This window comes from Saccostrea cucullata, unplaced genomic scaffold (assembly GCF_032062105.1).
Source record: "Saccostrea cucullata isolate Sc308-1 unplaced genomic scaffold, CSIRO_AGI_Scuc_v1 ctg793, whole genome shotgun sequence".
Taxonomy (NCBI): Eukaryota; Metazoa; Mollusca; class Bivalvia; order Ostreida; family Ostreidae; genus Saccostrea; species Saccostrea cuccullata.
In genome coordinates this window covers 91,567-114,754 of record NW_026923446.1, presented here as the reverse complement: position 1 = coordinate 114,754, position 23,188 = coordinate 91,567, and the positions used below count along the sequence as shown (strand labels likewise).

The window sequence follows — 23,188 nt, the reverse complement described above, 5'->3', positions numbered from 1 at the left end:
TTTTGTTCCTCACCACTTTCATGATGGACTTTTCCCAGGAGATGGACTTGTTGAGGAGGGAGACACACAGAGACAGTTGGGCGGGGCTGGCGGCCTTGGTGACAGCGTTCCTCCACAACATGAGCCCCTGGGACACCTGTACGGGGTCAGAGGGCTTACCCTCGTCGTCCTCATCCTCATCATTCTGACTCGTGTTAGCTGTCAGGTTAGCCAGGTTTATCTGTACTCTGGAGATGATTGAGAAAGGATGAAAAATGATTTTTTTGAAACAACATCTGAATCAGTTTTATTTTTTTATGTAATAAACACAAATATACAGCATGCATATGCTGTATAAAGGAAAGCTTACATGTTGAATTGTGAACAAGTTATAGTACACTGTTATACATTACAGGCAATTTATATTTTTTATATGAATGTAAAACTGTGAACAGATTACCATAGGTTCTTAAACACTACATGCATTTCCTTTTCAAATACTTTTACAGTGAAAGTTATATCTTTGAAAGAGCTTTACGTTTTACAGGTTTTTGATTAATGTATTCGCGAGTTTCGGTTTACATAACATTTTATTTTTGTATTTTGAATAAACAACAATATTATCAATTTTGTTGATTTTTTTTTCATCAAATAAAACTACAATCAGTTGACCTTCCTCATTTCAAGCATTTAACCTTTTTTCCAAGTGGATATTTTCATTTGATTTCTTTACAATTGTTTCCTTCTCTATCCCTCTCTACACAAGCACCCTGTTACTACTTACTGTTTACAGAGTGGGGGTTTGAGGTAGCGTCTTTCTATATTGGGTTCTAGCTGAGCCAGTTTATCCCTGGCAGCATCCAGTGGGTATTTCTCATTGGGTCCCAGCTTCTCATGGTTAAACCTGTCGACAAGTGTAATGTTACCCTCATCTGAGATTCTCTGGGGTACTTTCCAACCCTGAAATGTAATATAAGAAGTATATTAAAAATTCTTATTTTCACAGTAAAAAAATGCAGCATTTGCTACCATCACACTCTCCATTTTAACAGGCGATCATTTGAATCAAAATACAAAGTAGTTATTTTTCTACTTGTGCCCCATTTTCTCCAAACAAGATTTGAAACAGTATTATTCTCTTCTAAAAACCATACTATGATACTCTGAATATGTGTCTGTTGCAATGAATATTATTGCTACTGACCTTGACCTGAAGGCTGGCTGAGGCAATCCTCTCCTCTAGATTCTCTACTTCCTCCAATGCCTGAAGCTCCACCTGGTGACTAAGGTCAGCCAACCGAATCTTCTCTTCCTCTGGATCAATGGATGTCTCTACCTCCATCTTCTCTATCTTCATCTATAAAAAAGAAACTTACTGGTATTACACTTACAAAACATTTTCTTTATGAAAGTGTCCTCTGTAAAACAAAAAATTCACATATTCTAATAACATCATCTAAACACATAGATATCAACCTTTCTTTTCTGATATGGTGTCCTCTGAGGACTTTGTGTCCTCATCCTTTTTGTCCTCTTTCTCCTCCTTTTGTTTCTCCTCTGTCTTGTCCTCTTTCTCCTCATCATCACTTGTGTCAGACACCATACTGTACACTGAAAACAGTACATGTAAAGTTAGCAATGTATTTTAAAAATACAGAATATCCATGTACAGATCATCATTTAAGAAGAATTCTGAAAGCACCAGGGCAGTAAAACTTCTGATACCTCTGGTTCCAGAGAGATAGGTAGGATTAAAAAATATTCTGGATTATAGACATTAAGTTTTTTTAAATATATGAATTTATTACTGTAAATTTAATACAGTAAAACTTGGTTATAACGACGTCGCCGGGACCTGTGAAATTACTTTGCTATATCCGTAATTCATTATATCTGTAAAAGGAATTCATTAAATTTACATAGCTGGGGATCTAAGATAACTTCGCTGAATTCCATGAATTCGCAATATTCATGTTAGTACTAAACGAGTTGTACTGTACTTAAGTGAGTTCCCTACCCTCTTTGTTGTCCTGTTTGCAGGAGGAGCAGGCATGTTCCAGACATTTCTGGAGTGACTTCTGGAGGGATTTCTCTCGGATTCCTCGCGGATGAAGATTCCTGTGGACTGTCTGCACTTGCTTCTCCTCAGAAATCTTCCACCACCCTTTCTGGACCTCTGTTAAAACAATGTCTTTGGAGATCTTAAATTCATTTATTTTACATTCATATAATTTAATTCTGGTTGTAACGCTGTATTTGATTGGATAAAAAATTTACTTTATATCGTTTTTGCCTTCACAATGATTCATATCAAGTACTTTTCAAATTTTGTACAAATTGAAGTCATTTTGTTTCATTTTTTTTCTTACATCAAATGAATGAAAATTAAATTATAAGCAATGAAAATCTTATACATAGAAAGGATAATCCGCTGGGTTTATAACATTTCTCATAAAATGGGTATTGATTTTTCAAGTACTTGTGGAAAAAAAATTATTACAGTCCCATACATGAAAAAAATCTTTAAGAAGGGAACACAGACATTTCGTAGTCAATTTTCATTGAAATCATATTGATCATATACAAAATTTAAATATTACCTTCAGGAATGGGTTGTGCCTCTCCCTGTAACTCTGAGAGGAGGGACTCATTCTGTTCCAGAATACTGGTGGCTGGGGTCACCGTTTCTGACCTTGGAGTGTTTGGAATCTTAAACGAGTCATTAACACTGGACTGTGCTGTAGAGTTGAGAGACATTCCACTGACATCAGAAGTCCCAAACAACTGCGACACATTGAAAGATGAGAATGAGGGGCTCTGCACAGGGAAAGAACCAAATGACATTGGCGATAAAAATGAGTTCTGGAACGGACTAGGTAGGATCGACATCTGGGAAGACCCATGTGTCATGGACAAGTCATCACAAGGAAGTCTGGGCAGAATGCTGAACCAGGGCTTCTGGCTAGAATTCTCACTGAACGACTTGATCATCTGGTCTGGGGTCATTGGAACCAGTGGAAACATGGGGGACGGGAAGAGACTGCTTTTGCTGGAGGGTGACGGATTACTTGACGTACTGTCCTTTTTCAGTAAGGAATCTATGCTGAGGAAGCTATGCTTGGCGTCGACTGAGGATGGTGTAGAGGACTTTGGTTGTTGATGAGCTGGCAGTGGTGTGGATGATAATGTGGATGAAGATGCAGATGACAATGACATGCCCCCTAGCAGTGAGGGACTGGCCCCTGAGATGGGTGGTGAAAAGAATGGGGAGGGAGCAGCTGGGTAGGGGGATATCAATGGGGAGGCATGAGCACTACTGATGATGGGTTTAATGTCACTGTCTGACTTAGAATGACCAGGCTGGCTACTGGAACCATTTTGTAGATGGGAATTTGTGTCCGAGCTTTCACTCTTTGCACTATTGCACCTGGAGGTAGATGGGATTGAGAACTCTTCTCCATTACACTTGGGCACTGAGTTTTCTGTTTTGACAGAGTTTGATATGTTTTCTGATGGCTTAGTTAGACTTTGGTCAGATTTACTGGAATTTTGATTGGAATCACACTTTTCTGGGATGGATCCTTCTGATTTTATCACATTCTGCACTTCACATTCATTATGTTCATTTCTAATTTCTTTCTTGTACACAGGAATCTTCAATATATCCTTTCTTTCCTTCACTTCCTCTTTGACTTCTGCTTTCACTTCAACCGGTTCTACTTTTACTTTCTCTTTCATTTCTTCCTTCACTTCCTCTTTCACTTCTTGTTTCACTTCTACTTTCACTTCCGTTTTCACTTCTTCATTCATGCAGCTACTTGGGATTTCTTCATCAAAGTACCCTGACTCCTGCCCCTCTATATACACTCCTCCTGCGGTAGGCAGCACCCAGTAGCGGCGTTTGTATCGATCCTGACCCAGAGATATTGCACGAACCTTATGTGAAGCCTTGAACACTTTTGCGCGACACTGAGCATGTTGCTGAAATGAAGATGGCAAAGACTGTTGAAAATTTAAGAGTTTTTAATAAAGTAACAGTATAAGACTTCATTTTCTTCCTTGATACATCTCCATAGAAGCTAAGAATATATCCAAAAATATTTTACCTTTTGAAGCTTATCAATTTCTTTCTCACATTCCTCATATGATGTGGGCTCTTCATCCTATTTCAGAAAAACAAGAGTAAATGTCCAGAGATCTTGACAGAGCCAGCAATCAGCAATTATCAATAATTTGCAATTTGCACTTCTCTTGATATTACCTTTATATTTTTCATGAAAAAATACTGTCCCCTTTACTCTTACCTCTCCATCTGCCTCATTGGCCCCTGTTTGATCCTCCCCTCCACTCTCGTTCCCACTCTCCTCCTCCTTTTCATCCTCCTCATCACTCCCTTTCTTACTGGTCATCTGTGACGTACTCTCACTGTCCAGTGGTGGGGGCTTAGGTACACTCTTAAACTTCTTATTCTGAACAGCCTTCAGTCTGTCAAAAGTAGAGGCATTTCATTACAATAAATTCAACAACAATGTCCCTTTTCCTCTAATGTTTAGTTCTGTACTTCTATATAAAAGTCTTTAAGAGGACCCACCTTCTGAGTTTTCCTTCCACTACCCATTTGTCTCTACGTATCTCACCCATGTGTTCCAGCTGCTTCTCTATCTCCCTGTTAACATTAATATGTTGATATTCATTACTATAGGGATGTAAAAGGCACACTACACTTCATATAGCCAAGGTTCATTTTACAGCACATCAATCACTTAACACCAATTCTTGTTTCAGTTATTTATCCAGTTAATTTTTTTTTAACAATTCTATACAAAAATGTAAAGTGTACTTATACAGATTTAAAAATTAAAATTCAAGTTTATTAATTAAAAGTTTAAGACATGACATTCTCTTGGTCCTGCAATGCTTACAAGACAATGTGCCTTCCACACAGCAACTCATTGACAAGGAATGCTAAAACTGAGGCTTTCTGAGATGTTGTCAGTGATTCTAGTGGTTTAGAACTCAACCAATCACTCATCTGGAATAAAAAATCAATTTATTAGCAATGCAAAGAAACTATCACACCAAATAAAATTTCTGTTGAAAAGAAATTAGTTACAGCAAAGGATGTTCATGAATTACCTGACTTGCATAAAAAAAGTCTACTTAATGTTAAAAATTAAAAAAAAATCATGATATTACAATTTCATAAATTTATCTAAAAATCATAAAATTAAAATTCTTAGAATTTTATTAAAGATGTACTCGGCATTTAAAACAAGTCCGTGTGAATGTTCTTTTGTTTTCTAAATTGTACTTAAAAAAAAAATTAAAATTCTTAAATTTAAATTTAAGACCAGAAAATCATATTTTTTTTAAATTCAGTTAAAATCTTATAAATTTAATGTTTGATATCAGCTAAATTGTGACCTACTTCGTTTGGTTTCCCATTCCTTGCAATGATAAAGATCTTAAGAATCTCAGACACTACAGATTCAGTGATAGGTACATCTGCTATTTTCTGACCAAGGCAGGTGGTAGCCTACAAACAAATCACAAGTATGTATATAAGCATTTTATATTCCCATTTTACTCCTCAATTATCTGCACCTTAGAAATATTTTAAAATACATTTACAAGTATTAATAATATGCAAAAAAATCTGTAGAGTGAAGTCAACTGCTCAAGAAAATTTACTACAAATCAATTAGTAATTTGACAGGCTTTGTGTCAATCGGTGTACTAAAATACACATTTCCATTACCTCTCTGGGGTTGGGTACCCCTGGTTCCCGCACAGCGTACTTCAGGAGGTGACAGGTCAAGGCCATGTAGTTCTCCCCGTCCTCCTCTGTGGCAAACATCACCTGGTCCTGGAGGGATTTAAGTGTGGGCAGGGTATCTTCATCTAAGAAATAACATTTAAAAGTTAAACAAGACAAGCCAATCATTCACACAGCTTATAAAGGGATCGTGGAACACTTTCTTATGGAATCTCTGCATGCTTGAAAATTTGCAAAACTTTCCTATGTTCTATCCGTTAAAAAAAAAAAATTTCTTACCAGTAAGTTTTTATAAAGGCCAACTTACCTCTTTTAAAGCTTCAAAGTATTTGTTTTTTTTTTGACTGATACCTACCAAAACCTAGAGCATCCTTGAAATTATGAACAAACTCCAAAACCATCAAAATATCCCCAAAGGCCACAGCATCCAATTTACATCCAGGTATTCTCCCAAAGTCAGGCAATGCCTACAACACATACAGCTATGTAAAATCCAGTATCAGATTAAATAAATTTAGACATCGTCTCCTTTCACTTAGCTTGTAAAACAGTGTCTAAAAGAAGTCAAATTTTTTTTTACATGGGTCAAATTGAGAAGTTGTCTTTTCTGTAGCAATTTTCTATGGCAATAAATCAGTAGATATTCGTTAACTTACCCTATGGTCTTTTAACTCCATGTCTTCTACAGGTTTCTTCAGTTCTCTAGCCAGCTGTAGCTCCAGGCGTCTCTGCTCCTGAAATCACACAAACATTCAACTTTACATTTACATGCAAATCCGAACTTGATCAATTAAGGCTATACATGCATTCAAAGGCAAGACTACTTATAACATACATGTATAATTTCAAGAGATTGGACCCTGAACACAGACATATATATATATATACACTTGTATTTACATTACAACTTCATTACTTATTAGTTAACTATAAGTTAATATGTATTTCAAGAGATAGAACCCTAAAATATTTACCATCTTCTTCTCTCTATGTAACCTCTTCTCCATCATCTTGTCCTCTTTCAGTTTATCTTTCTGAAATGAGGAATGTAAAACTGAATTTACAGTTACATATCTAATGTTATAGCCTGCAGAATCTGAAAAGGGGGATCTTCCCTCTCCTCCCATTCCAATCATTTTTGTTAATACCAGGTATATGCTACTTGTACATGACAGAATACCAGTGGCCCAAACCCCCATATATTGCCCCCATTTTACAAATGAAAATTTCTCCTTCATGCCTGGACTTTTTGTCATACCTATGAAAAGCTCAAGTTAAAACTTACTGCCTGTTTCTTTTGTTGTTCTATTGCTTTCACCAACATGAAATGGTGTCGCTTACGCTCTCTCTCCTAAATATAGATGTGTAGGAGTGATTATTCAGGATATAGAAAAAAGTGTTCATTCAATTTTTTTGTGTATTTTCATTTTTTAAATAAATGTTCAAGGAAGTAAACACACCTGTTCCTTGACTATGATGGCTTGGTGTCGTTTCATTTCCCTTTCCTGGCAAAAAAATGAAATGAACGTATATAGTACATTAATTTGTCTCAAAAAGCTAGAGTATATGGCATTTCTTCACATTTGAGCATAAAGGTTTGTACTACTTTTTCTTCTATTCAATAAAATTGGTGAATCTTTATTAAAGAAATGTGAAAGATTAGGAGGAAAACAGCTCAGTTTTAAAAAAAAATTTATAGGTATATGAAAAAAAAAATTCAAGGAAAAGTTCTGACATTCATACAATTGCAACTCAAGGAAAAAAATATACATGTACATATGCATGTGGCAATTAAAAAAGAAAAACTCAACATGGGTTAAATCTCATATGGTAACAAATTTGCCATAGAGAACAAAGCTGAGCAGTACAGATTAGAAAAAAAAATCATAAAGATTTCATTACTTTTTTACACTTTATAAATGAAACCATTATAAAACAATTTCACATTAATTTGCAATCTATCCCTTCATAAATTTAATGTAAAAAAAAAAATCCAGAACTATTACAGCTATAGTGCAGATTATTTTAAGTCAAGCAAGTCCTTGTTTGTTTTCTTCAAATGAACTTTTTTTTTTACATGTACGGTATATATTGCATAGACTGTGTGCATGGTGATACATGAGATTTCATTTTAGCTGCAGTGTTTTTTCCATAACAATTTCCTTCCGATATATAATAACAGTAGATACAGAAGGTGTATATAAGTTATATAAGTGTATTTTTGTATTCTATGTTAAATGTCAACTGTGTCTTTGCATACAAGTGGGATTTTTTTTGTTTAAGTCCCAAACTAAATATATATGTATATTTAACAGATTCTTATATTCTATATGTAAAATAATACAGACAAGAAAAAAGCACTACTTTATCAAAAGCTATCATATAGATAATGAAAGCCAATATTTGAACATACAATGACATTGCCAATTCATGTTCAAAACTACAAGCTCTTAAAATGCATGAATAAATATACAAGAAAATTTGATTTAAATAAAGAGAAAACTACATTGAAAGAGAAAGACATAATGCTTTTAACAGGGTCTGGTTATAAATGTATAATAAAAGCGAGAAATAGATAACAGCCCTTATACACTACATATATACTGAGGGCAATAAAGGGAGGAAACTACTAGCTGTCAAATATAGGTATCTACAGAGTTGTCCTACTTACTCTCTCAAGATGATACCATAAAAGGTTTGACTGTAACAAATATTCAAAACAGATAAAAATCAAGCCAAATATTCTTTTTTAATAAAAATACATAATTATACACACTTTTTACTTTTTACAGATTTCTCTAAAGATTTTTTTTTTTCTGTATGACATTCATCTGAAAACGAAACAACAATGCTTAGCTCTCCAGGGCAAATTTGTGACAGCAATACATGTTTAAGAGAATATGAGGGGAAAACAAATAAAAGTTTAATAAGAACAAATTAAACAAAATAACTTAAAAAATAAAAGAAATAAAAACTGTAATGAATATACTGCAGTCTCAGCTGTGATAACAATCTTTTTACACATCTGAAAGTAACAAAGCCTTAACTAAATCTGCCAGAAAATGGAGTCCTGTCAAAATTCATCAGAAACCTAATATCATTCTACATACAGATCAAATTATTGAGAAAGTAAAAAAGACTTAACTTTTGTGTGTGTGTGTGGGGGGGGGGGGGGACAAAAATGTTTGCCATATGGTGACTATTTAATGAATTTTAATGAAAATATCATTTTAGTATCATTACTCCTTTTGTCCATTGTCATTTACACAGAGTTATTGATAAAATACATGTAATAACATAAGAACTTAGCTCACACATTCCATTGGCAAAATGGCAAAATTAATATTTGAAATATGATTACATGTGTACATTTTAAATACACATGTACTTGGAATACAAAACCCTATTTCATATTTGGCTTTTGTAATGGAAATTAGATATATTTTTGATATTCCATATGATGCCAATCAGAGTAATTCACAAAGGACATTAAGGTGGTATATCTCCTTTGCTTTAATTTCACAATTATCTCAATCTTAAAAAAAGTCACATTAATAGTCTGTTCTAAGCAGAGTTGATATGTTTCACTTTAATTGTACTCATTATTGGACACAAGAAAAACACCTTCTTAGTCCCATTAAAACATCACAATCAACATGAGATATTATTTCAGGTAAAAATGCTATTAAAATATGAAGGACACACAGAGCATTTGACAGTAAGACTTAACATAACACAGAGTCTGTACTCACTTCCAAGATCTGCTGAGCTCGTATCTCACGCTCGAGCCTCATCTGTTCCTGTCTCTGCTGCTTCTCCTGCTCTCTAAAGGCTCGTAACTGTTCCTTCTGCTTCTTCTTCTCAACAGCTGCATATGAAAAAATTAAAATAAAATAAAATAAAATTGAAATGTTTCAACTTTTCAAGGCAGTTGCAAAAATTAAATTGTGTTGATAAATTAGGTTTTCATAAAATAATAAGTTTTCTAATTTTTTACTAGAAATGTACTATAAAACTCTAAAATAAATGGGATATTATTTATCTCATTGTAACTACTGTTTGAATCATTAAATAAGCTAGAAACTGAATTATTTTACATGGTATGAATACCTGAAGAAAAAAGTAAAAAGTCATCAAATTCAGATTTTTAAGCATCATTCTGTGATGAGTCAAGCATGCCACTCATCATAAAGCACAAAGACATCCAACAATCATGTGTCCCACAAGCTCAGTCAACAAAACAAAAGGGTCTTTACGCAATAGGAAAAATTCCATTTCAGAAACTGCACACAAATTACAATGGCAACAAAATGTTTTTTGTCTCTCCTATCTTGTCTGAGAGTGAGAGCATTTGAAAATCAATTATATTTCTTATGCCTCATCCTAGTTTCACTTTCACTTTGTCCATCACCATTTTCATTTTTTTTTTTCATGATCTCGCTTTCATGCATTACATCATAAACATTTACACCCTGTTATTTACGGAAAAGAAAGCACAAGAACTACATATATTAGGGTGAAAAAAACACCATTTTTGCATAAGCTAGAAATATTGATTTTAGATGATTTTAGATTTAAAATAATTCAGTTAAAGCAGAGAGAAAACCACTTCATCGTGTTAATGTGTTAATTCTGAAAAAAAAAGCATTTTACAATATCAGAAAGCAACCTGTTTGTCAAAAGCTTATGCAAGGAATTTGAAGTTTGGAATTCAAAAAAAAGCACAGAAAAAACTTGCAGAGTATTAATAATAAAAAGCATTTACCTGTTTACCCAAGCAAAAAAAAAAAAAAAAAACTAGAATTTTGAGGCATATATATTCAAAATATTTTAGTAACCTCTGCAATATTTTTGTTTATTAAAAAAGCGAAAAAACAAGCAAACAAAAAAAAAAGATCTGTTAAAGCACTGGATGGAGGCAGCAATAGACACAGGAAGCAGTGGTGGACAGGCCAATTCTGATTTTGTCTGACCTGAGGCACTGGGGTCACATGACAGGATGTTGTCAGGTAGGCAATACATCGGTGATTGCCAGTCAGAAGTGGAGGTGGAGGGAGGGTCGGGAGGGTCACTACCTCGTAGTTCCTTGATTTTATGGATCGTGTCCTTCTGTTTTTGCTTCTCTGCTTTCTTCTGGAGCTTGAATTCTGCAGCACGTTTAGCCATCTCTGAATTTAAAAGAAGACACTCATTCACAGTTTCACTTTTTTTTTCTGTCAGTTATGGAAAGATTCAAATGTTTTAGTAGAATTTCCATTGTGCAAGCATATATGCTAACAAGTTTAATTTCAGAATTCACAATTAAAGCTAAAATACAATTTAAAGTTTTGAAACACAAAGTTTTCTTTCTTAAAATAACAAAGATCGAAATTCACAAATTATTATAAAAGCTAAATTTGAAAAACAGCTGAACTTTGATATCTCAAATAGCTGAAATTTTGAATATCATAGAAATTTGAAGTCCCAATGTCTTATTCTTCAAGCATTTTACCCACTATATCTAGAATTCTCAGACATCTTGAAGTTTTTTCTAAGTCTCATCAAGTTTGAGATTATGAGGTTTGACTGTCATTTAACTAGTAAGTACTCAGTAAGTAGTCAGTAAAACAATTTCTGTATGCTCAGACCTTGTTGTTCCATGCGTTTTTTGAGTTTCTGCTCCATCATCTGTTTAGCCAGCTGGATCTGTTTGTTCTGTTTCTCCTGCCGCCGGCTCCCCTTCATCTGTTTTATCTTCATTAACTTCTGTCTCTTACTCTCAATCAGGGCCATTCTCTGGTCCACCTGCTCATCACTCAACTTTACTATCTCCTGGAAGTACATGGCTCAGAATTCAAATGATAATCATAATAGAATATGCTAAAGTTAAGAGAAATTACTCCTGCATCTTACTAAGAACTGCAGACCAATGAATTTATAGAGTGTATGTTCATCTTGTATAAAGAAAATAAACCATCAAATCTAAAATACCTACATGTTCAAAGGGGAGGTTACTAGTAATTGGGAGTTGGTGTTGGGAGAGGGACTGCATAAAATAATAATTATGATGTAATTTTACCTGTATTATACATATGTAAATACAAGTACTTACCGCAGTTCCTGCTTGTCCTTCAAAGAATTGTCCAACTTTCACTCTTGTGTTGAAGGAGAAATTTTCTCTTCCAAACTCCTTAATATTGTTTCTTTCAAGATACTGAAATATAGTGAAAAGAAATCTTAGTGTCTATGCTATAATATTTAAATCTTAAACAGATTTGTACATTGAAATTTAATGCGGTCCTTGATTATACAAGGTTATTAGGACAGTGTGAAAACAAACATTTCATGTTTCTCTATAACCCATACTGTGTAAATACAAACTCTCCATACATGAATTTCCTTGTAAGTAATAAATCTTATGTCTACTAATTATATTTTCCACTCTCTAAATTAAATTTTACCCTCATAACATCAGGAATAGTTTTCATTTTCTTTCCACATGGCCCATAGTAAAGGACCTCCCCGATGAAGCCCCTCTTGCCGATGGCGTGGATAGTGGTGGTGCGTCTGAAGCCATTGTTAAGAGGGATCTGTAAGGCTGCCTCATCCATCTGTACTCGAGGTTTCTTGGTTGGTGAGCCTCCACCTAAAATTGTAACAAAATTTTATAAGTTCTTTTATATCATAATTTTTTTCCCCATATAATTCTATTGAATTACTTCCCTTTGATCATTAGCTCAATGAAACGTACATGTGTGTGAGAATGTATTTATTTGAAATTTGTGTATTCCAAATGATTTGCAACTCTGCATTCTCTAAAAACAATGGAGCACTTAAACACAGGATGGATTTTAAGTAAAAAAAATCTCATCTCAAAAAACATGTAATGTTATATGACAAGCCTTTAAGAATGTAAGTCTGTTCAAATAGTCTCATAACACTCACCCTCTGACATCTCATCAGCACTCCTTTTAGAAGCCGAGCTCCCTGCCTCAAAACTGTGACTGTGGTCCATTGTTGAGTCTGAAATCTCACTCATTGAGTCCAGGCCCGTCTGGTTCTCATTCTCACTCTCTGAGCCTGATAATTCTCCCGAGCCCGAGTCGTTAGAATTCTCTTCTTCCAACATGGCTCGGACTTTGGCCTCCAGTTTCTCGTCGACGGACATCTGGTTACTGGGCACAGCTTCTGATTTCAAAGCCCCCTCATTTCTCTTCTCTTGTAGCAGCTACATTTGATAAATCATATTTCAATTTAAACATCCTTTCAGCTGGTAAACTAAAACCTAGTACAGTACAAGACTCTTATGTGAAGTTCCAAGGACAAAGAATTTTGATTTATCTTAAACATTATTCATTTTATCAGCCATTAAGTTGACAATACTTTTTAAAACTACAGAGAATGAAAAATCACTTAATTATGTGAATTCATTAATACAATGTTCCCTATTACCATGTTTTACTGCATCCAAAAACTTCTTTTTATCCAACCAAGTTCACAAAGAAAAATTAAATACATGTATTCCCCATTTACCTGGTTGATTTTCAGAGAGGCTGATGGACGACCCTTGCTGGGTTTTTCACCGCCTGCTCGAGCTTTGCGTTCATTCTCTGACATTTTTAGGAGCTCCTGAACTTTCATTGTTGTCTCAATCTCTTTCTTTTTCTGGTCTTCTAGTTCCTTTTTCTTTTGTTCACTCTTCTCTTGCTGGTATTTCAGTTTGTCTTTTGCTCCTTGCTTCAAAAGTTCTTGCTGTTTCTTTTGATACTGTAAAAAAGCATCAAAACTCCATGAGAAACATCAACGAAGAATAAAATGAATGGAAGTAAATGCTATTCCTGAAATGCCTGTAAAAATCCAAGCAATACAGCTGAATGGGTAAATGGATGCAGGTTGAATGGGAAATCAAACAAACCAAAACACAGGTACTTTTGAAGGATTACCTTACAAACATTTCAAGTCATAGAAAATACACAAATTTTTATGAATACCAGTATACATTCATTAATGGAGTAAATTTTTTCATTTAACTATACATCAAAGATTATCTATACCAGTAGAGCCAGATCTATCTCCTGTTGTTTTTGTTTCTTCATCAGTTTGTGTTCCATCTGCTGAATTCTCAGGTTTGCTTCCAGTTGTACTTTAAGGTCATTCTTGTTCTTCTGCTGTAAATAACATAGCTTTCATTTGAAAACATTAAAAAAAGACAACAGCCAATTTCCATGGACAGTCCACAACCATTTATTAAATCATCAAGGAAAATACAGTGATTAATTTGAGAATTATCTCCCTTATCAACATGATCAAAGAGTCAAATATGTCTTTATGGACAAATCTTACCAATAAGGCTTCTTGTTCTTTCTCATGTTTCTCTCTCAGTTTCTTCAGTTGAAGTTCTTGTTTCAGCAGAGTTGCATTCAGTTGTGCCTTTAAATGTTCAGCATCTTTTGGCTGCAATATACATGTATTTTAGATAATTAGCTAACCTTTTTCTTTCGATACCCTGTATCTCTGAAAACTTTCACATATTTTTCTTATTTGTCAAAAAACAGCCATTTTGTATCAAATTGGCACAATTCTTGTCAATCTCCCAGTCTTTAAACTACATTACTTACATCTTCCTCAGCCTCTGCCTGTGTCTGTTTGGGTGGCCTTCCTCGGCCACGCTTCATTGGCTGCATGATGGATGGCCGCACACTCCTGATGGGTTTGTTCTGTACTCTCTGTCGTATCTGATCTGCTATCAACTTCTTCTTCAGCCCATCTATGTGAATGGAGGGAGGCTGGCTGTTTCTTCTGGGACTCTCAGATTCATGGTCCATTGATTCCTCCTCTTCGTCTTGGTTGCCATTGACGACAGATTTATTGGCGACAGATTCTTCCTCTGAATGGTCTTCTTCACTAGGATGATGATCTCCATTTTCAATCACCTGAAAAAGGGATCAAATTTTTATTTTATGCTATATCTCACATTATAAATAATTTTTACACTGATCATGGAGTTGATTGCCTGAAAATTGGAAGAGTTACGACTCTTTTTTTCACATTTAGTCTGTTTCATGAATATCTAGATAGATCATCAGAAAGCAATGAACCAAAAGATATTGTTATACCCTTATAAATTTCATTCTATATATTTATTACTTATAAAAAGTACAACAAAATAACTGTTTATTACATCGGTCTAACAATTTCACTATTGACCGGTCTTACATAAGAATTGTTAGACCGCAACGTCACTCATCTGTTACGTCACAAGTAATTAATCATCGTTCAATATCGGCGACGCAAAAATAGCCGAAGTTAAGAGCTTCAAGAATTGTAGTTAACAGCAAGGTAAGGAAGAAGGCAAGAGTATGTTTTGTGATAAATGATTTTTGTAATACAATAGATATATAATTGATTTTGTTCTTTCTCGGCTTGATGTTATATATTTACTGAGGAAGCCATAATTTTCCATATAAAATAATTGATAATATAGCGTCTATTGATTAAATTGATCAATCTTAAGTGAGCAGTGAAGGGTATAACAAAACAGTTATAGACTGGGATTCGGGCAACATATGATTTGTTGGACCTGAAGGTCCAACAAATCATATGTTGCCCTCATACCCAGTCAATAACTGTATATCATTACACTCAAAAATTGTCCAATAACCATTTTATCCAGTAAGCTAAAAATGTCCTCCCTAATCAATTATAATTGTATTTTTATACAATGCTCCATCCCCTCTTTATTTACCTCTTCCTCCTTTGGATGCTTTCTTTTTGGACTCATCAGACGAGGAGATTCAGATGATGTTGTGCCATTGGTCTCGGTGTGGGATGGTGAGGTAGCAGACGACAGCTTTGATTTCTTCAGTTTCTCCGCCAGCAGCCTGTTCCCTGCCAGCAGAGAGCGTCCAGCCAGCAGGCTTTTTCCTGATATTAGACTCTCCCCACCGCTGGTTACCGTGGTGCTGGTTTTTCTGCTGTTGCTGGTGCTGTTGCTGAAGCTGGTGCTAGTGGTTGTTGCTATGGTAGTGGTGGCCTTGGTGATGGTTTTTGGTGAAGACTTTGGTGTGTCTTTGGAGGGGGATGAGGAATGTGATTTACTGGAAGAACTGAGCTTTCCTGATAATTCTAAAAAAAAATTACATACTAGGTACTTAATTAACCATCTTATATAGAATATGTATATTCATTTTATCACTCATGCAAGAAATACTTCCTTTTTTTTTAAATAGATTTTTATCTCTGTTAGTAATAGATATTTACTGACAACAAAGATGATTAAGCTTAAAATTGTAAAATGAAAAAAACACATAAATGTATGTATTTGGGGAAAAAGAATTCATGATTGCAGTAAAATGAATAAAGAAAAGAAAAGAGCATGGTATGATAAAAGCCCTATTTGACCCTCATTCTAAGTGGAATTTTGAACATAATTCATTAATCCATAAATTTGTTTCAAAATTTGAAATGATTTTAAGACATGTGAAAATCAAAAATTTGGTTTCTTGTGCTTTTCAATGCAAGATGAAAATTTATTGGAAAATATTTTTAAGTATCAAAACTGATGAGAATATTTGAAAATCAGTTTTAATCTATCACTTTCCTTTGTATGCAAAAAATTCTTTACAAGGCAATTTCATGTATTTGTTTTAAAAAATATCACAATTTTACTTAGCTTTATTTTCAAAGAAAATTATGGACCAGATTTGATCCTTATCATACCTTGTCCTTTGTCAACATAAACAATTTAAAAATGTCTCATAACAAGACAACAACCATCAGTTCTGCACACAGATAAAGCATCAAAATATATCCTTCAAGAAGAATTTTTTAACTTCAAAAATAATTCAAAATACATATACAAACAAAATCACTTTCTCTACCACACAATAGAAGAGAAATATTTCATTGAAAGCAGACCAAATCAGTTGCATATGGGGTTGAAATCTTGGCTGCTACACTACATTATAAGCAGAATCATTTTTGCAGCTAAATATTAAATAAAATTAAATTTTGAAGAAATCAATCAAAAATTCACAAACAGAAAGATGTTATAAATATATTTCTTTCAGAAAAAGCCTTAAAAATTGTGAATTAAAAATATCAAATAAAGGAGCAGTGGAACTAATTTTCAACAGCATAAAACTAAGAAACTTGAAAAAAAAATCACTAGGAAAGAAAGGATGACCAATATCTTACTGTCTTTGTCTGACAGTTCGACTTTTGCCAAATCTGGGATTTTTATTGAGAGTGGGGCCCCATTAGGGGGCATCTCCAGATTGAGAAGTGGGCTTGTGAAGCCAGTACCTAGAAGTGAGCCTGCAAAGAAATTTGAAATATCCAATGAAGGATTACAGATTTATTAAAGATTTAAAAAAAAATTAAAAAGCTGTTTAATACTTTCAACTCCCTTTCATATTTCCATGGTATTTGACCTTTCAATTTTAGAAGTTTTAAAGTCCTGCAATGTAAAAATGTCCCTGCCTTCTTGCAGTCCCAACTTTTGAGGACTTTGCAATAAAAGCCCTTCCCTCATCACACTGATCTATAAATAGACATAAATCCCTTACCGGGTGGGAGGCTGGCTAGGCCCCTCTCCCCCAGTTCCCCAAACAGAGAGGAGACAGGGAAGGAGGGATAGTGGCCCAGGAGGGAGAACGTGCTGGGCAGGTGGGCATAGGGCATGCCGAATGGTGAGACACCTGTAAAAAGAGAGACAAATACAAATTATTATTTTACACTGATGGATTTTACTTACTTATCTATAATATCATGAGTGAAACATGTTTCCAATGATTATATTTTACATAACTGAAAGATCGTCTGGTTGTGAAAGCATCAATATTTCCTGCTCTCTGTGTTTGAGCCATAATTAAACTACTTAACAAACAATAAATGCTTGTACCACAATAGAATACTACATTTTTTAGTTTTGGAACTGTATACTGCTTACATTAGATTTTTGTGCAAAAGCATGTATGAATTTTTCATAGTGCAAACTTTTCATCAGTATCAAATGAAACTAAATAGAAAAATACTTGAATATGAAATATCATTTGTATCAGTATTTCTTCCATTATTTTGGTATTTGGAGTCAGGGCTCTCTGCTCTCAACATCATAAATATTTTCTTTAAGCAGTAAGCTTACATCTGGTAGATTATAAATGTACAATGGCTGTACTCTGTATTACTATACATATGTACAAAGCAAGAAGGCAATATAATTACCCAAGTAGCTTTATACACTTGGCAGACATGATAATCAAATCAAACAGTTTAACAATGAACCTTTAGCAAGAATATTTTCCTCCAAATAGCTTACCCAATAAGCTGCTGGCAGCAGCATTATCAAACAAGTTGTGACTAGGTTGTGGTGAACTTTTCTCTTTGTTTTCCATGATACCTATAGGTGAAAATCAAATGAAATTGTTTTATAAGTGTCAATATGAACAAAAACAAAGAAATATGAGTCTTTTTTCAATTATCACTTTGAACCACAGACTGTGACACTTAATGTTTTTATTATAATCCATTCAGTACCTCATTTTTGAAATGTCTATGATCTTTACATTTAAATACATTAGTATTTACTTTCCATAAATGTTGAACTTTAAAGTGTCTACATTATTTTCAAATCTTCTTCAAAACAATCTCATTCTTTTTTTTTTTTTTCAAAAAACAACTGTCTTGATATACTTTTTTATATCTTAATAAATTTGTGTGACTATAGCTTAAAGTCAATTATAGATCAATCCCAATAGATACATGTATGCCTTAATTCCTGCATTTAATTTCATCTAAGGTTTATATAATCAAAGACTTGGCCAATTTCAGTCCATTAAAGCAACTCTCCAGGCTGCTGATCTGTGCATTGTTCTTGCTATCTGTTATCTCTCCACCAGCAATTGTCACATACAGTCAAAGACTGGAAGTGACAATATGGATTTTTCACAACGGAATAAACTGCAGTCCGTTTTTTTTTTTTTTCATATTTTTTCTCTCCCTGCCTCTCTCAACTCTAGAGCTCAACATTCAAGTGGAAAAAGATATTCCTTTTTTACTCTGTGTATTGTATGTGTGCCATTAATAATCGGCTAGGCTTCATATTGATTCTGGGCAACCGTTAAAGAAGTATAGATACAGAACGGGATTAATTTATTTATAGCATGATACCATTGCCACTCTATCTTTCTTCTGCTCTCTCCTTCCAATTTTTTTCCCTACCAATGCCATCAAAACTTTCTACTCTGTGAAGAATTAGCAATATCCTAGAACAGACTGGCTGTTCCGTGCATTCATTTTGTGGTTTTCTCGAGATTTGCTGCTGAGCATATATATTTGACCAAAAAAAAAGGGTTCATACGGCCTTAAATTTGTTTAACATTTTATGGTGGTCTCAAATAACCTTTTGCATGGCAGTTCAAAGAATGCCTGCTAATGCTTGTAAATTTTCATCTGATTCCAAAGACACAAAAGAGTATCAAGAATCAAAGAGAATATTTCTCCAAAATCTGGGTGGCAAAGATGGTTCAATTGAAGGAGATTTTCTATACCTCTCTCAAAAATGCAGCACAGCAGGATGCCAGAGAAGAAAAAAATTACACTAGTCAAAGAGGCTTGACAACAAATTATGTCGCCATGACATGAAATACTACACTAGATTATACTAACCTACAGTATTGCATACAGATAAGACAAAACAATTGCTTGGGTTAATACTTATTTATAGTCACTATACTATAGGTGAAAATGGCGTAAAATGCAGGGGGGAAAAAATAGAATAATCAAAACTGATATTCTGGGTTGATATTGAATTTGTTCATTTTAAATCCTAGTAGGATCTGTGTCATTCAACAACTTTAGTGTGATCTAGGAATTATTCATATAGCTGACTAATAATTTTCAACTTACTTATGTTACATAGTAGTGTATTGTGTATCATATTTACTTCAAGTTTAGAACTATACCTATATCAGGTTTTCAAACCTTCTCTAATTCATACATGTAGCAATAAAATCATTTCGGAATAATATTTGCGATAATTTTTACGAATTTGCTCTAGTGTATCATCTATCATGTAAATTACATGTATTTGTTTCTTTGATCAATAAATTTTCTTGATGTTTGTCATACATGGCTTGTCAATTTCTCATGTTGATCAATAAAACTCCTTGACAATTACATCTCTTTGGTTTTCCTGTATCTCGAGATATTTAGATTTAATGCCATCTGTGAAATGAAAAGCTAGTTCACTCTTTCAAGTCTCTTGTACTTCTCTTTGACACAATTTTGTCAACCTTCTAAAGTATAGAAGGAAAACTTGCTCATTTTAATGTATAAACTTTTTCAAAATCATTTTCAAGTTGCATTACAGTTGCTGACAACATGAAAATCGTCGTTCTTTAGCTATTTTTGAATGAACATTTAAAATCATTCATCAACAGTTACTTTTAACTTTGTCATGCATATTTGTATAAATCAAACTATGGGTTGGATTTTTTTGTCTGTCATGTACAAAAAGTTAAGACTATTTAGATTCAGGTGATTCAACATTAAGTCACTGTCACACATGAGTAAAGAGTAAAACTGTATAATAATAACAATGAAATAGATGGTATCCATCTGTCAATCAATATACTTGTGGATGTCCAACACCTGTCCACAGGTAACACACCATCAGGAGAAAACACACCTTTTGTTTTCCTACACTTTTTGAAAAGTGGAGAAAATCTACCGAATTCAATATTCTACAAATCAATAACCAAGGACATTATAAAAAATTATTCAAATGGGAGCTGGGATCTTATTCTTTTTTTAAATAGTTTGTTTTTACGACTGAATTCTTTGTCTCCAAAGTTAACGAGAAACTACTGATGTCGTCTGTTTAAAACACGGCCATCAGGCGATTTAATGTAGAAGCTTGACAAACTTGAATTGATCCGCTATCATTTTCACTTGGACTGAACAATTCAAAATAGACCCACACAAAAGGTTTATATACAGTAGGAACTGCTTATAGTTCAGATACAGCTATCAGTTGTGTTGTGAAATCATGTCGAAACTGAGTCATGTTTAAACGGATAAAAAAACTAACACAGGCATATGGCAAACAATGAATTATAAATGAACCTTTTTTTCTCTATCTACCTACTCTATGACAGCATATAAAAATAAATTCTTTTATGTGCCTGGAAAATTCTTATGAAGTGTGTGTGTGTGTGTGTGTGCATGAGTTAATATGCCCTGAATTTAACATCCTAGCTTGGCTCTCAGGAATTTTGATAAACTGCAAAGAGATCTATCAAATGTCTTCATCTACATCATGTGTTTAATGGCAAACAACACAAAACATTATAAATAGACTTCCCTAAATTAACTTGAAAACGACATAATTAAGAAGGCCACACTCTTATTTCCTGATTGAGAAAATCCAATTTTTTGGTTTTCCTTTTCAATGTTTTTAACTTTGTTAATGCGTTTTTGTTCTCTAAACATTGTATGTCTATTATTAAATCTGACATAAGTGGTTTTGAATTTATTTCCCAAAACTTCAGTAAAACTATTCATCATTTTTGCATGTCCTTGTGTATACAAAAAGAACATCCAGTTTTACTGATGTCTCATCGTTCTTTGTAAGAAAATGGCGAAAAACTTCTAAAAATATTTTTTTATAGATTATAAAAAAAATCCTGCTAGAACTACCTACACAAAAATCTTACATCTCGCGGATCAAGGGAGGTAATGATGTAAGAGCTGTTGCAATTGACCTAATCAACACGATAAGGAATATTTGATAACTGCATGATGACAGCAAATACAACATTATATTGATTTTTGTAGTTGCCTGTTTCTAACCCTATGTCTTTTGTATAAGCTTAAATATTCCTAGCTGTGGCAATGGAAAATCTTCAAGCCTTAGCTATAGATGACGATTAATTGCATTTGTTGGCAATATACTTACAAGCGATTGCAGAATTCGCAGAGGACGGAGACTATAGCTAGCGTTGACTGGTAGTTGTGTTGCGTTTTTTAAGGCTTTTCATTTTTGTCATTGTCTGGAAAAAAATGTAAAAAAGTTATAAGAAAACGGATTGAAATGACAAGTAACCTTTCGTATTAAATCCTTCATATATGATATACATTTCCAGCATATACATTTATAAATGATTCATGACAGGTATTTATATACTGACATTACATCGCTCGTGAATCTTAAGTTTTTCAAACAAATTTTGTTACCATGAAACATGATATTAACTGAACTACAATAAAGCAATAAAACCATTTTCAATTCATGAAAGTTATATGTTAATTGACTTGCGTCAGTCAAATTTCCAACATAGCTATATATATACATGTGTATACTTATAAACTTGATAAAAACAAGCATTATAAGTTTATATTAATCTTATTGGTGAATTTCAATGAAAAAGAAATTGAAACTAAATCATAATGTGAAAACTGGTCATAAATTAAAGACAGTGTAGTACATAAAGTGTCACACAGAAGGAAAAAAAGAAGATAACTTTAAAAATTACTCCCCCTTCTCTCTCTCCTTTTCTCTCTTTCTTTCTCCTCCCCTTCCTATCTCTCTCTCTATACTAGTTTTCATGCTATTCCTAACCTTCAAATGGGCAAAGATGCCCCTAAACTACTCAGGTGTTTCATATATTTTGTGATTTTGTAAGCTCTGAAATCAAAAATCAATAAAAGACAGTTTTACAAATCACACTCAATTCTAACATTGACTCATTTCCCAATCTATGTGGTGAAGCAGACAGATTTCCACTACAAGCCCTTCCTAGGAAATTATTACTATAAACACAGGGAAAAAGAGAACAATGCAAAAAACAAAAGAAACATTTCATGACAAAATACTTTTGAAAAAAAGCTAACCCTTAAGCTCACATGACACTGAAATTGAGAATAAGCGAAACAAAGAAAAATTTTTCTAAACACAATCAATATGTTTATCTGAGAAGCAGAAAAATATTTTATTCCACACATATATAATGACCTGCACATACATTTAAAGGTAAATAAAAGAGTCACGGATAAAACCATTGCTGTGAAATAAACAGGAAAATTTGTGTGTCGTCTAAAAATGTGACCTCGATTAACCAACACATGACTAACAACACAATCTTTTATTTCCATATCTTAAACCACACAGGTAAATACATGTATATATTCTCTCTCCAACTTTAAAATCTTGTACCGGAGCTATAGGCTTGGCCAATTGTCTGAATGAAGTCAAATGGTTACTAATATTTGGAGAAAAAAAAATGCCATTATGAAACATCCGATTCCAAGAGTTGGAATATTCTGGTAATTTTTCGAACACACTATAGTACTCTGAGAAAGCTGACATTCACACATACACATTGATGTATTTTCAATATAAACTACTGCTCTTAATATCATTTCACAAATATTACTCAATAACTAAGGAATTTG

The 23,188-nt window shown here is 33.7% G+C and overlaps 2 protein-coding genes across 2 annotated transcripts in view; one reads left to right on the top strand and one right to left on the bottom strand.

The window, feature by feature from the left end:
• Nucleotides 1-23,188, bottom strand: part of LOC134264052 (bromodomain adjacent to zinc finger domain protein 2B-like) — a 35,202-nt gene that overhangs the window by 3,853 nt on the left and 8,161 nt on the right. The window contains 33 exon segments of the mRNA XM_062746350.1: nt 14-227; nt 764-939; nt 1,184-1,336; nt 1,454-1,590; nt 1,997-2,155; nt 2,580-3,960; nt 4,086-4,142; nt 4,284-4,464; nt 4,571-4,645; nt 4,902-5,011; nt 5,408-5,515; nt 5,738-5,880; nt 6,111-6,222; nt 6,412-6,489; nt 6,730-6,789; nt 7,041-7,106; nt 7,216-7,260; nt 8,427-8,456; nt 9,508-9,623; nt 10,729-10,923; nt 11,383-11,566; nt 11,847-11,948; nt 12,196-12,380; nt 12,680-12,962; nt 13,268-13,501; nt 13,789-13,902; nt 14,078-14,188; nt 14,353-14,667; nt 15,480-15,859; nt 16,931-17,130; nt 17,289-17,433; nt 18,054-18,134; nt 21,693-21,786. Of these exon segments, the coding sequence (XP_062602334.1) occupies nt 14-227; nt 764-939; nt 1,184-1,336; nt 1,454-1,590; nt 1,997-2,155; nt 2,580-3,960; nt 4,086-4,142; nt 4,284-4,464; nt 4,571-4,645; nt 4,902-5,011; nt 5,408-5,515; nt 5,738-5,880; nt 6,111-6,222; nt 6,412-6,489; nt 6,730-6,789; nt 7,041-7,106; nt 7,216-7,260; nt 8,427-8,456; nt 9,508-9,623; nt 10,729-10,923; nt 11,383-11,566; nt 11,847-11,948; nt 12,196-12,380; nt 12,680-12,962; nt 13,268-13,501; nt 13,789-13,902; nt 14,078-14,188; nt 14,353-14,667; nt 15,480-15,859; nt 16,931-17,130; nt 17,289-17,433; nt 18,054-18,129 (5,925 nt within the window). The 5' untranslated portion in view covers nt 18,130-18,134; nt 21,693-21,786.
• The window catches only part of LOC134264058 (transmembrane and ubiquitin-like domain-containing protein 1), a 39,983-nt gene that overhangs the window by 15,396 nt on the left and 1,399 nt on the right, over nt 1-23,188 (top strand). The window lies entirely within an intron of this gene.